The following is a 13,901-nucleotide window of genomic DNA, read 5'->3' as shown; positions in this document are numbered from 1 at the left end:
AGCCCGTGGGGAGGACGCGGCGAATGAGCCGCGAGAGTGGAACTGTTCTCGCCCCGGGATCCACGCCCGGGGGCACATTCTCGGGGTGGTGAGGCAGCGGGTTGGGGGGCCCAGGCAGGACTGGACGTGCAGCGCCCAGCCGACGGTGGGAACGATCCTGGCGAGGCAAGGAATTCATTTGGTAAAAGCGGGTAAAGCGGGCGCGAGGGGTGCTCGCCCGCTTCGGGCGAGGGGGAAGCCGGGGAGAGGCCCCGGCTCCGCCCCGCCGGTCGCCGGCTGGAGCCTGGCTCCAGTTCCCCCACGGCAGCGCCAGCCTCACGGAGCCCACTCGCGGGTTCCCGGCCGCCGCCGCCGCCGCCTCACCTGCCAGGCGCCGGGCCACGGCCCAATCAGCGGCGGTCGCTCGGCCGCGGCTGCCATGTTCCCCACTCCGCGCTGCCAATCAGTGTGGCGACTGCCAATGGGCTGCGGGGCCGGGGGTCAGGTGACCGCGGGCCAGCTGGCTCCCCATTGGCGCGCGCCGCGCGGCCTCCCGCTCGGTTTATGTGAGAGGAGTGAGTGATTGACTTTATCAGTCCAAGGACACTACTCTGGAGGCGAAGAGGCTGGGACTGGCGCGGCGAGCGGCGAGGACCGAGCCTTCCTCCTGCCTCCTGCCCGCCGGCCGCGAGCCTGCTCTGCTTCTAAGCGCACCCTAGCCGGGAGGCAGGAACCTCCTGGTCCCGCGGCTCTGCGCTCTCGGGGAGAGGTGGGGTGCCCGGGACAGGATTGGCAAACTCCGCCCTCCACTTATTATTTTGCTTATTTTTCTTTGTGCGCGTCTGTTAGTTTGTTAAACCAGATCTAGTTCCAGAATCTTTTCTCCTCCCTTCTACCCCCCTCCTTCTCCCCCCTCCTCCCCCCTCCAGGTCCTTCTACTTCCCCTCCTCCCTCCTGTCCCTCTGCAGGAGACTCTCTCAGCGACGGAAAGTTGCAGTCCCTGCTTCAGCCTGAGGGATCTCCCGACCACCGTGTCCAACCGTCGCCACCCCTCTTCGACTTCGACTCTGTGGAGCTCTCCTTAAGCACCCTCGATCACATCTGCGAGGTCGCTGGTGTCGAAAAAGAACCACCCATGACGATGCTCCTGGACGGAGGCCCGCAGTTCCCAGGACTGGGAGTGGGCAGCTTCGGCGCGCCGCGCCACCACGAGATGCCCAACCGCGAGCCGGCGGGCATAGGGCTGACTCCTTTCGGGGACTCGCCCCACGCCGCCGCCGCCGCCGCCGCCGCCTTCAAGCTGAGCCCCGCGGCGGCTCACGATCTGTCTTCTGGCCAGAGCTCGGCGTTCACGCCGCAGGGTTCGGGTTATGCCAACGCCCTGGGCCATCATCACCACCACCATCACCACCATCACCACGCCGGCCAGGTGCCCAGCTACGGCGGAGCCGCCTCCGCCGCCTTCAACTCCACGCGCGACTTTCTGTTCCGCCAGCGCGGCTCCGGGCTCGGCGAGGCGGCCTCGGGTGGCGGGCAGCACGGGCTCTTCGCCGGCTCGGCGAGTAGCCTGCACGCTCCGGCTGGCATCTCTGAGCCCCCTGGCTACCTGCTCTTCCCCGGGCTGCACGACCAAGGCGCTGGGCACCCGTCGCCCACCGGGCACGTGGACAACAACCAGGTCCACCTGGGGCTGCGCGGGGAGCTGTTCGGCCGCGCTGACCCGTACCGCCCGGTGGCCAGCCCGCGCACGGACCCCTACACGGCCGGCGCGCAGTTCCCGAACTACAGCCCCATGAACATGAACATGGGCGTGAACGTGGCGGCCCACCACGGGCCCGGCGCCTTCTTCCGTTACATGCGACAGCCCATCAAGCAGGAGCTGTCGTGCAAGTGGATCGACGAGGCTCAGCTGAGCCGGCCCAAGAAGAGCTGTGACCGGACCTTCAGCACCATGCACGAGCTGGTGACACATGTCACCATGGAGCATGTGGGGGGCCCGGAGCAGAACAACCACGTCTGCTATTGGGAGGAGTGCCCCCGCGAGGGCAAGTCTTTCAAGGCGAAGTACAAACTGGTCAATCACATTCGGGTGCACACGGGCGAGAAGCCCTTCCCGTGCCCCTTCCCGGGCTGCGGGAAGATCTTCGCTCGCTCCGAGAACCTCAAGATCCACAAAAGGACCCACACAGGTAAGGAGGAGGGCGGGCGGGCGCGGGGTTCGCCGCGGCCCCGCGCCGCGAAGCCGACATGCACCGCGAGGAAGCGAGGGGTGGCGGCCGTAGAGAGAGGCGGCGCCCCGCCGGGGTGGTTGGAAGAAGTAGCGCTGTCAATGTCCCTTCACCTCTCGTCCTCCCCGCCCCGCGGAGCTTTTGCCCAGTTCTAACTTCCCGGGCGGACGGCTGTGCGGTCTCAGGAACTAATTGGAACCTTCTCGCGCCCAGGAACCCACTGGCGCCGCCTCTTTTTGTCTCTTTCTGGGTTACTCTGGAGGGACTCCGAACGTGTGCAGAGAAATTGTTCACAAGCGACTTAGCTCTCGGCACCCAGTCGGGGGAGGCAACCATAGAAATGCTAATGAAAACTAACTTTCGGTTACTTCCGCTCTTTTTTACCCTTGATTGGCACATCTCCTAATTAAATGACTGGTACTTTTGTCAAACTATTTTTATTTGGAGTTCCAGGTTCAATTCAGTCCTCCGGGAGGAACGCTAACGTAGAAAAGGCACCCCAGTTTCGTGGCTTGTTCAGAGCATCTTGTAAAACTGTCCGGAGCCCCCTGGATTTATATAGTTTTCTCTTTTCGAACGTTAAGTACGACGACCTCAGCTTTTTAATGCTGGGCTTAGCAAAACCGATGCATTTGAAAGAGGCAAATTAAAAGGTACAAAGGAGGAACTAAAAGGGATTGTCCCGTCCTCGGTCCATTGTCCCTCCCGGGCTTGGCTGCCACGCCGAGATACCGGCGGAACGCGGCAGCGCTCGGAGGCCCCGGGCCGGGTGGGGGGCGGGGGGAGTACCGCAACTCGGGGGAAACTTTGGAGGAGCCAGGGGCTTGCCCTCCGGCCCGAGAACAAAGGGACGGGCAGGTTCTGGGCCGGCCCTGCCTCACCCCCGCCCCCGACCACTGCTCCCCACCCTAGCAGGCTCAACCCGCGATCTCCATTTTTCTCCAGGGAAAAGAGATGCCACGGCAGCCCCCAGTCGGCGCTCCCTCTCCGGGCAGACCGCCGGAGAGCTCTGTCTCCCGCTGCTCGGCCGGAGGACGCTCCTGGCCCTGACTCTATCCCCCCACCCCCACCCCCTTTGCGTTTCTGCCTTTTGCAGGTGAGAAACCTTTTAAATGTGAATTTGAAGGCTGTGACAGACGCTTTGCCAACAGCAGCGACCGCAAGAAGCACATGCATGTGCACACCTCGGACAAGCCCTATATCTGCAAAGTGTGCGACAAGTCCTACACGCACCCGAGCTCCCTGCGCAAGCACATGAAGGTAATTACCTCTTTATTAGCGGTCGGCGGTTTATAAACACTCTGCCCGACACCGGGCTGCGGAACGGAAGCGCCCGCGCTGCCAACCCTGTATCTTCCACGTTAAATCCGATTTGCTCCAGCGTTGACACCTTGAACCCATTTGAGGGACCGGGAGGGGGGACGGGGAGGGGGAGCGCAGTAGGGAGGAGGAGGAGCGGAGGGAAAGATCAGTTGTTTCCTGGGAAGCTCTAACCGAGCTCGCCGGGACTGGATGTCGCAGTGGCCGCCTCTCCCCGGCTCAACCCGCGATGAGAACCGAGAGTGCCCGCGCCGAATCCGGGGGGCGGGGGGCTGGGGGCTCCGTTCTTCTTCGGCTTCGGGTAAAACAATAGGGCCGAGGAGCGCGGGGGGATTCCCACGCAATTGTCGGAGCCCTCGCAGCGCCCAGGGCGCCCGTGCCACCTTTCTCTGTACCTGCTTTCGCAAGCCAGAGCGGTCTTGGCCAGACTTGGGCCCGGAGTATTTTATAGGGCCCCAAAGACTGTGCTTACCCCGCTCCAGCCGCGGAGAAAGCATTTCTGAAGGGGCATGAATAAACTAGAGTACTTTATTCCTTTTCCACAATGGCCAATCTTAGGACTCAAACTGGTTTTTTGACGAATGTCTTGGGGTTTTCTTATACATCGGTAATGTGGAAATTAAAAAACAAAACCCCCAAATCAGCAGCATTTTGTCTTTTAAGTGGGTCACTGGGCGGTCTTGCTCTTACAGTGCTCTTGTTTTTGCTTGCACAATGCCAGTTGGAATTATATTCATTATAATATATACATGTTAATTTTAGGTTCATGAATCTCAAGGGTCAGATTCCTCCCCTGCTGCCAGTTCAGGCTATGAATCTTCCACTCCACCCGCTATAGCTTCTGCAAACAGTAAAGATACCACTAAAACCCCTTCTGCAGTTCAAACTAGCACCAGCCACAACCCTGGACTTCCTCCCAATTTTAACGAATGGTACGTCTGAGGACAAACACAAACCCTGTTTAACCATAGAATGGACCAAATGCATTTTAAAAAGAAAACTGAGACCAATCAGATGGAAATGGAGTTGTAAGGCAAGAGGCCATATATAGGGCTACATCTGGTTAATTGCAATTGTCCAGGAAGGTTTTTGGGCAAGATCCAAAAGTAGCCATGCCCTTTTCTCAGGATTAGAAAATATGTTTTGGCATTTGAAGGATTAAAAAAAGATCTTCTCACTGCTTTTTCCTCCCCTTTCTCTTGCTCTCTGCTCACCCCATCCCTAAATGCCTTCAGTTCATTTTAACTCTTGTCCTGTTTCTTGAGAGGAAGTTATGGAAGTCTTATTGGTGGTGATGCTAAAACTGATGGAAAAATCTTCGCCTTAGTGGTGATTGTTTAAACTCTCACAGTCTTAAACCGTGCCAAAGTCCTGTTATGTCTTGAACTTTTCCTCAAAGCATTACACTTGTGAATGTATTTTTGTCTAATGGGGTTAAAACTGTTGTTCAGTATTTTTTCAGGCTGAGGATGTGATGTAACTCTACACAAATTGTGACGTTTAGTATACAATTGCCTTTTGTAATAACTTTCTTTTTTGTAAATACATATCCATTGATGCCATATTTATCGTTTGTAATTTAATTATTGCTACAAATGCCGGGAACTGAACAATATTTATGGATAAATGTTTTCTAACAAATTCTGTACAGCTTTTGATTATAACCGCTTTAGCATTAAAATTTATTGTTTTGAAAGAAGAACACAATTTACAGTTTTTGAACCACTGACTCCTTTCTTTTGTTTTGTAACAGCCTCCTTCTTCAAAGAGGAGACGTGAGCAAATGAAATCTTGTTTGTTGGTATTTATAACTCACTCAGATCCCTTTTTTAATTGTTAAATTATTTTTCTATTGCAGTATAGATTCTTTACAGTGTCAGTTTCCATCTGGGAAGACCCTCCTTTCTTTAGCTCAGATGGTTGTTTAACTGCGAGTTTAAATGTGTTTGTCCTGGATTTTCTGCATGCAAATCAAATATTACTGATCAATTCAGTTAGTGGCCATGACATCTCAATCTTGTACTTCAAAGACTGAGAAGCTGGATTTAATCATCCCTGCCCTACATATATAAACCTAAGGTAACCTAATGAGTTTTATGTCCCTTAGTTTTTTATTATCTTACATAAAAATGAACATTGCGGCAGGATGCATGTCTGTCTGTTCTATCAAGAGATCACCCATATACCTATATATGTTTGTATCTATGACTTATCTAATCTGCCTATCAAATCTATCTAGCTATCTATATATTTTCAAAAGTAAGCATATGTCTGAAACAGTGATGACGAGTAAGGCCAGTCGAGGCATGCTTACTTATGATTAAAGTGCTTCTTAAAAGAACCATAGTCCATTTACAATTTTGGAAGGCACAGGTTGGTTTGTTTTGCTGTATATAGTTCAATTCGTAATTATCACAATTATTCATAACATTTTTATAGCGGTGTAATAACTGCAGCTGTTCTGAAATATTATGGAAAGAAAAAACATTTGCAAAATATGTATTTTTAAAAGTTCATGGTTTGTAGGCAAAGATGTTAAGAGCATTGTTTCCATTAAAATCAATAACAATGAAAAATGGTTGTTTGCTTTGTGATAAAATATTAACAATCCGTTTAATCTTAAGTGAAGCAACTCATTTGGACAGACCGTTTTTTTACAGTTGTTATATGAAAAAGAAACATTACTATTTGGGGGGGGTGGAGTGGGTAGAGTATTGAGGGGTTTTTTTTTTTACTAATTTAGGGTGCTGTTTAATATTGAGAGCCCAATCTGCATGAATAACCAACTTGCAAATCAGCAAATAGAATGGTGGAGATAAGGAATTGTAAAGAATTTAGAAATGTAATGAATAGGCTTAAGTATCTCCTTCTCTTGAAGGGGCAGTACTCTAGGATTTGTGGTGGCAGTCAGTTTGGTATTATTCATAATCATTTTGAATTCTAGAATTTTGTTTATTGTTCTTTTTGAAGAAATAAAGTCTTGGCACAACTATTTATAACATTTTTGTATTTGGTGCCTGATTTTTTTCCCATGTTCAAATAAATCAACCTTAAATTGAAATGCTCAGAGAAGTTCTGATGATTAAAAGAAACTTTGATTCCTTGGATACAGTTGAAACAGTCTGTTTTAAGTTATCTACTGATCTTTGTCAACAGACAATTAGTTATTGACAGTTTCTAATTGCAAATTGCTTTGGATGTGATTTCTTGTTTGTGGAGAATGGTTTTTTGGGGGGTTTTTTTTGCACTTTCCTCCACCAGTAGACAAGGCAAAGGCCTGAATGCCATGAACGGATTGGGATGCCTTCACAAGTGTGAGCAGGTAACCTGGTCAGTCTACTGCTCCTACCCCCAGACATTCTAGTCTTGACCTTGACATTGAGGGTGCTGGACCAAATTCCTATTTCAGGAGTTTTCCTTCACTTCAAACCAGAAAGCATTTTAAATGCTCAGCAAGTTTTCAGAAAGTGTGTACTCATAAGATTGGCTTTACATGTGTTCCAACTGAAGTCTAAATGATGTTTTTCTTCTGAAATGTGCATTTAACTTCCACAGTTTACTGTTTTCTCTATGAATTTTCTCTCCACCCCCAACTTCACCTAACCTTAAATGACAGTAGAGTGATGGGTTGGATGCAAGATTATTTCAAAAACTTGCTTCTCCCACCCCCCATTAAATACATTAAACAGACATCTCCTTAGGAGACATTAAGTTTGATCTTTTTTGCTAGGCTTGAAATTATTCTGCCATGAAAATTTACAGTAGAGCATTGTGTCCTAAGAGGGGAAGATGTGAATTAACAATGATGATAACCAATATTAAGATGTGAAAGTTTTGCCCCTTACATGATATCCTTTAATACGGATGTAGCATCGTTATTTCTGTCTATCCCTCTGCCCTTGTCATTTGTTGCAAAGAAAACTTTATTTTAGTAGAAAACTTTTCACAGATTTTCTTTCTATAATCTGACTCTGGGAGTACATATTCTTCAATTTTCAGTAAGTCTCTTAAAGAATAAGCACCCCCTCCCCCGCCGCCCAACAACAACAAAAACCTTTGCAACCCTAAAGATAGATAAGCTGGAAAACATGAATGTCAGCTGGATTCTTAGTAAGAGAACGGTTATTTTACTTCTTGTACCTGGTAAGACCTTTGTTAAAAGTCCATTATCTTTTCCAAAATGGGTGGTTTAGTTTAACATTTCCACGAAGGTGTCTATTTTCATGCAGACAGAAGTCTGGACTTCATCCAGTTTGGAAGGTTAAAGATCAGGGTCCAGGCTAAGCAGGGTTGTGGGTCCTAACTACCGCGGAGGTTGAAGAACTAACAGGAACGCCTCTGCTCACAAAGCCTCCTAGGAAAGTTGTGTTCAGGACTTCCTCGCCCCTCCCACCCCCCTCGCCGCCCGCTGTCTCTTCGCCCCTGGCTCCTTCTCCCCTTATAAAACCCCCAAAACAAACGAAAAAAGCCTAAGGGCCTTGGCCCTTAAGCTTCTGAAAGAGTCGCTACCGGTCTGCCCATCCCCTGAACCGCGCGGAATCTCAGTCCCGCAGCCGGGCTGGTTTTCTTTCGGGCGGTCTTCCCCCACGAGACCTAAAGTCTAGTCGGGCTCGGCCCCGGGACGAGGCGTCGCGGAAGTCAGGGCTCCCGCTCGGGGTCCTCAGGCCCCTGGTGGGGGATCCCGGGGTCCCTATGCACACACCAAGTTCTTGCAAGGCCCGGTCGAAGCTGGGGCCGGGGGGGAGGGGACCTCATTTCCTAGAGTCAATTCTCTTGCGGTCTCGGCCCGCTGACCCTTTGACCTCCACCTACAGGGCCCTTGGCGGCCGTAAGCCGGCGGTCGCCCGGGCTCCGAGGACGCTTCGCGCCCCATCGCCTCCCGGCCTCATTAGGCCGGCGGGTCTGTAAAGCAGGAATCAGCCGCTGCCTAATCCGGACCTGGGGTCAATATGAGCCCAAACAATGGTGAGCTCCGAAGGCCACAGCGCAGCGCTGGCCGCAAACTTTGTGTTCCATTCATTTTCTGAAAGCGGCGGGGTGGGGGAGGGAGGGGAGGTACTCGCACGCCCGAAGGCCGATCCCAGCGCCCGGGGCTTTTCAGCGAGAGTCCCCGCTCTCCGGCCCTCCCGGTCTCATCGCCGCGCCAGGGTTTTGGAAGGGCCGGCAGGGCGCTGGGCCCGGTTCGCGGCCCGCGCGAGGGCCCAAGGGCTGGCCTAGAGGCGGCCGCCCCCGCACTAAGAACAAGACTTTGAAGTGGGTTTTTAGCGTGCACGTGTGAGAGCCGCGCCGGGGCCGGAGCGGGGGACCGCTGGGTGGAAAGGGGAGGCTCCGGCCCGGACCGGCCCCTCCTCCCCCGCGCCCCGTCGCTCCGGCCTTTTCAAGCCGCGGCCGGGACCCCGCCGGCCGCCAGCGCCCAGAGCCCGCGCTGTGCGCAGGCGCAGAACCCGCAGCCGTCGAGTCAGATTTCGCTGCGAGGGGGCGGCGGGGGAGAGTTGAAAGCGGCTCGGCGGCGCCGCGGCCTCGGCCGGGCCGGGAAGGGGGGCGGAGGGCCGGACGGAGCGGGGGGGCTGGTTTTGGGGCGGCTCTCGGGTCGGAAACATGGCGGCCGGATGCGAACCCCCGCGGAGCGCAGCAAAGCGCTGACGGCGGGCTGCCGAACTGTTGTGTGGTTTCAACTCCCTTTTATTCCTCGGCTCGGAGCGCCTCGCGGGAGACTGTAGGTCGTGGCGGCCGAGCGCAAAATTGTTTAAAAAAAAAAAAAAAAAAACGGAAGCGGAGAAGTTCTTCCAGGGCATCCTGGGCGTGGGAAGTTGGCGAGCCTTCTGGGGGCTGGGGTTCCCGGGAGGGAAGGGGGGTAGGCTTGGACCTGAAATCTACCCGAAGCCTCCCCACCCTCCGGGCCCGACTGAAAGCGTTTCTCCTCTGACCCCCTCGGGGTGGGGGATGCCGTTTTGAGCTTCGTGCCCAAGTCGGGATCCTCCTGCACCTTCGAGTCGCGAAAAATGCCAAGGAGTGGACACTGTTCTCTTCCAGGACAATGGCGGGGCGCGTGAGCGGAGCACGGAGGCACCGTTTCCAAACCGGGTGCCCTGGATTAGCCGCACGGATATGTCATTGCGAGTTCGAACCCTACACGTTGCTCAGGCCCCGTTTTCTGCATATCTCATTTAAACGCGGGCCTATGAAAAATAGCACTGTGTGCGCTTTTGTGTGTGCTGTTAACAGCTGGTCGTCTTACGAAAAAAGGGGCTGGAGGGAAGGCCATGATTCCGAAAACTTTCATTCAGCTTTTGCTTAAACCGCCTTAATGCTGGCGTGTGAAAGAACCCCTGGTAGTTCTGGGATCTCGAGTCCGTGTTTTCTCTGCAGGGAAAATGGAGCAGATGTCTTTCGTGAGGGGGAAAAAAATGTGGGCTTTTAAAAATGTAGTTTTTGACCCCCGTCTCCTCTAGGAAAATAAGCGGCACGCGTTCTTTCAGGTTGCGTCTTCGTGGAGGCCAACAGCTAAACGAAAAGACAGCCTTCTGGGCTGCCCACTGGCGAGGATTTGGGCTCCTGAAGGTGTGGGCCAGCTCCCGTGGGCCACCTTGAGAAGGGCCCCAGGTGGGTGGGCAGGTCATTAGCAAAGCTGGCCCAGATCTGGGGGGAAATCTGCAAAACAGTGCCTTTATCTGCAGAGAACAATTGATGGGGTTGTCTTTCCTCCTTTTCAGTGCACAAAGAAGACGGCTTTGGAGCAAGAATTTGGAATATGCATTTAAGTTGTCGTGCTTTGCATTGGAAACCCCTGGGCAATTAAAATAAGCCTGCCTTGTAGTATTTTCTGTCCTTTTCTTATGTGTGGTTCGTGCAAGTCAAAGGGGATGGAGACCCTTCTACAGTTTGGAAACTTGTTTTGAAATAGCCACCAAACAGATTTTTACCCCTTTGGGTGAAGTTTGCTTCCAGGGTTCAGCCTCTTCACCCCACCCCCTGACTGGAGTAGAGTATTGACATGTTTGAGAGAGCAAAGGAGGTAGATGGTGCTTGCTGTATACTTTATTTTTCCATGCTGTAGTTTGAACCCTGAGATATGAGCTTTTTCCTGGCTAAATCTCTTGGTACCAAAAGTGTGGAAAGTGAAAAGTTCATTAACTTGAAAAATCTTTAGCCAATGGATAGGCAGTTTGTCTCTCTGAGAACTGCAGTGCCCAGAACGTCTCTAAGATTGACTTTGGAATCAAGCTAAAGAAGCACTGGTGAACTATCTCCCCTGGATACCTGCGGTGTTCTTTGGGTCATTTGATATGGTAAAACTGTGGTTGATTTTCATAAGAGTTACATGAATGGAATTTCTTCTAAACTGGACGAATGACAAATTGGTAGAACTCTTATATTTGTTTGAATGATAACTCCAAAGGGCACTGCTTTTCCCTCTGAGGTTTGGTTTCTACCATCACTATTGAAATTTACAGCTTGAAAAACACTAAGTTCGCAGGAAGCCATTAAAGGGGGGAATGTTCAGAGGACTTAGACTAATAATAACACAGGAGCAAAACGTCTTTGAATAAGATTCTTGTTGCCAAAAATCTGTTGAAACTAAAGAAAACATTTATTTAAAAATCATCTAATAGAGCAAACAATTTTGTATATTTTTAATGTGAAGACAGTCCAACCTGTTTACTGATGTGATGAATAGAGAAATGTGAGCCCTGTAGTAAGTGGGAGAATAGCCTTCACCAAATGGCAAGTTTCTAATGTTTGTTCTCTGATAGAGTGTGTATGTTGTCTAATGTGTTTTATTAAAACACAACCTATGTAAAGACCATTTGAGCATAAGGTGTTAAAAATAGAAGATTCCATTGTGTTTTATTATACGCTAGCATTTAAAACAACATATCCAGTAACGTTTTATGATATTTTTCTAACAGTAAATGTAGCTTGTTTTGACCTATCTGCAGTTCACTTTTTGTTTTTTTGCCAGTGTTGTCCTGCTTGGTATCCGGGACAGTCTCTAATTCCTGATGAAGAACTTGATACTGACGTTGGTATGCAGCAGCCAGCCCTCCATAACACTACCTATCCTAAATGCAGGGTTAATGCCGAACCTACTGTGCAAGAAATGATTTACTGATGAGGTTTCAAAGAAAACCACATCAATTTGGATGTCTGTTACCTTGAAGTGATCATTTTAAGAGTAGTAGCTTCTTCCCTAGGTATAAAAAGACTATTTTCTTCTTTGGTGTATTTCATTCTGTGTTGAGCAATCATTTGTGAAATGAAAAAGCAAAAAAGCACCCCCCACCCCCCGCCCCGCCACACACACACCTCCAGCCAATTTAGGATCATAAACGCGAAGATGGAGGTGAAGACTAGCCTAATTCAGTGTGTATTATCTCATGCATTGTGTTGACCTTGTTGAAAATCTCTTTCAAATATCTGCATTCCACATGTAGAACTAAAGTGTTTAAAACTAGAAATATGAATGCTTGTTTTGTTAATTTCTTGTTTGTGTTCAAAAAGCAACATCCAGGATCTCTACAATCGACTTAAATAAAACCATTTAAATTATTTTTTGTGATTATTGTTTTATTTCAGTGACAACCATAGCCCCTAACTAAATCCTCAGTGATCAAATAACCTTGATTAACTTGTTGAATTGGGACAATTTATATTCTATTCACATCTTTCATGATACAGCTTGGCTTTCACTGAGCAATAAACTTGGGAAAAAGACCCAACCCGCTGAACAAACCCCAGCCGTTTTGAGCTCACAGTGTTTTCCCGGAGGAACTCAGGGCCAGGTGCTGGGGAGGTCCTGGGGACCTCCAGGGGAGGGGAGGAATTCAGAGTCAAGGATTGATTGGGATGATTAGAAGGAAGGACTGGAGATAGGAGTTTGGAGAAAAAAAGAGCATTTGAACACCACTACCTGGATGAGAGAGGAAAAGACAAAGCTGAAAATAACCTTAAAGGAGAAAGGAGGGCCTCTGGAAAGGGGGCGTTGCAGCATTGCACATTATATGGATATAATTCAGAAGCTCCAAAGTGGTTCTTGGGGCAGACAACTTGGCAACCATTGATTAGAACACTTACAGAATCATGGGATTTAGGTGTTATTAAAACACAAGTTGTTGTTAATTAACTGTAGTGTTAGAGAAGATGAAGACACTTCAGAGAAATTCTTCAAACTCCAGATACTTGATTTCTCATTTAAAATTTAACATCTGTAATCTAATGTGATCTCTGAGTGGCCATCATTCTATTTATTTGACGTGATTATGCCATGGTGAGGTATTATAAAATTGCAGCCTGATAGAGTATATTGCTATTGGTTCTTTAGATCCAATTTTATTAAAATTTCTGCTAAGTAGACTGATGATACTGGAATTTTTTAAGTAAAGGGGAAAATTGCTCCTCTCCCTCTGATTTTTGTTGTTCATTTACATCAAGAGTAGGCGTACCGTCCAGTCAGGAAAGACTGTGATTCTTTGCTCCCTAGAACTTGACATTCTTATATCCCCCTAGAAAGATGTTAGTAGGAATTTTTGTTTTGTTTTTGTTTTTAAGAACAAGAACTGTGTTCTTTCAGACAGGCAGTGGAGTGTTATAATGGGATTATTAAGAAAGGCCTTGGAAAGGTAAACTACCAAGTTGTGCATGAGCCAACTGCGCTGTGATAATAATACCTCCTAGGGTTATTCTAAGGATTAAGCAAGAAAATGTCCATAAAGAGCCTGGCACAGAGTAGGGCCTGGACAAATGTTAATTTGCTTCTTTTCCTCTTGCAGGTAGCTATTGTTTCATTGCTTTGGGGTGGTTTCGTACTTGTAATATTATGGAATATTTTACTAAAAACATAGTGATTTGCACTGGGGTGCAAATTAATGCAGTTTCAGAAAATAAATGGAGACTTAGGGCATCTAAGAAATACTGCATTTCATAAGCATAATCACTAGATCAGGCATGTGAGTTTATGAACATAGCTATGAATATTTAAACACATAAAATTAAAATGTTATTAAATGTCTGTTGTTCATTATCTTCCAATGAATACACTTAACTCTTAGATTAAAAGTAAGTTGTGTACTTAAAAAATTTGTACACATAGTAATTTAATGGTTTAATTTGACAAAATTTTTTACTTTAGTCAACAGCTTCTTACTATATTTAAATGACAATTTTACAATGTGAAAATTGGCATTCACATTTAAGGAAAAGATTAAATCTTATGATGCCTTAAATTATTCAGTTTCCCTCTACTAAATTTATGTTAGTATTATGCAGGTGTGACTATAGAGTAATGAGGCTGCTTTTCTTGTGGGGCTTGGAAGCTTGCTCTGAAGGCAATTCCCAGAGAGGAGCCCCCAAAATGTTTTGACCAATGTCAGGATC

The 13,901-nt window shown here is 48.9% G+C and overlaps 1 protein-coding gene across 2 annotated transcripts; it reads left to right on the top strand.

Annotated features, from left to right (window-relative positions):
• The first annotated feature begins 515 nt into the window (after positions 1–515).
• Positions 516–12,077, top strand: ZIC3 (Zic family zinc finger 3). Of its 2 annotated transcripts, none has more exons than XM_086388771.1 (3): positions 516–2,168; positions 3,304–3,467; positions 11,491–12,077. In XM_086388771.1, exons 1-3 carry the CDS (start codon positions 1,115–1,117, stop codon positions 11,638–11,640), a joined length of 1,368 nt encoding a protein of 455 aa, XP_086244897.1. In that variant the 5' UTR covers positions 516–1,114; the 3' UTR covers positions 11,641–12,077. The 2 variants fall into 2 exon arrangements, with proteins under 2 accessions (XP_086244897.1, XP_086244896.1); XM_086388770.1 differs by lacking the exon at positions 11,491–12,077 and adding an exon at positions 4,290–6,588.
• Positions 12,078–13,901: the final 1,824 nt, after the last annotated feature.

Source organism: Bos grunniens, chromosome X (genome assembly GCF_055505025.1).
Source record: "Bos grunniens cultivar Pamir isolate PY7600 chromosome X, Bosgru_T2T1.0, whole genome shotgun sequence".
Lineage (NCBI taxonomy): Eukaryota > Metazoa > Chordata > Mammalia > Artiodactyla > Bovidae > Bos > Bos grunniens.
This window is presented reverse-complemented; position numbering and strand designations above follow the sequence as displayed.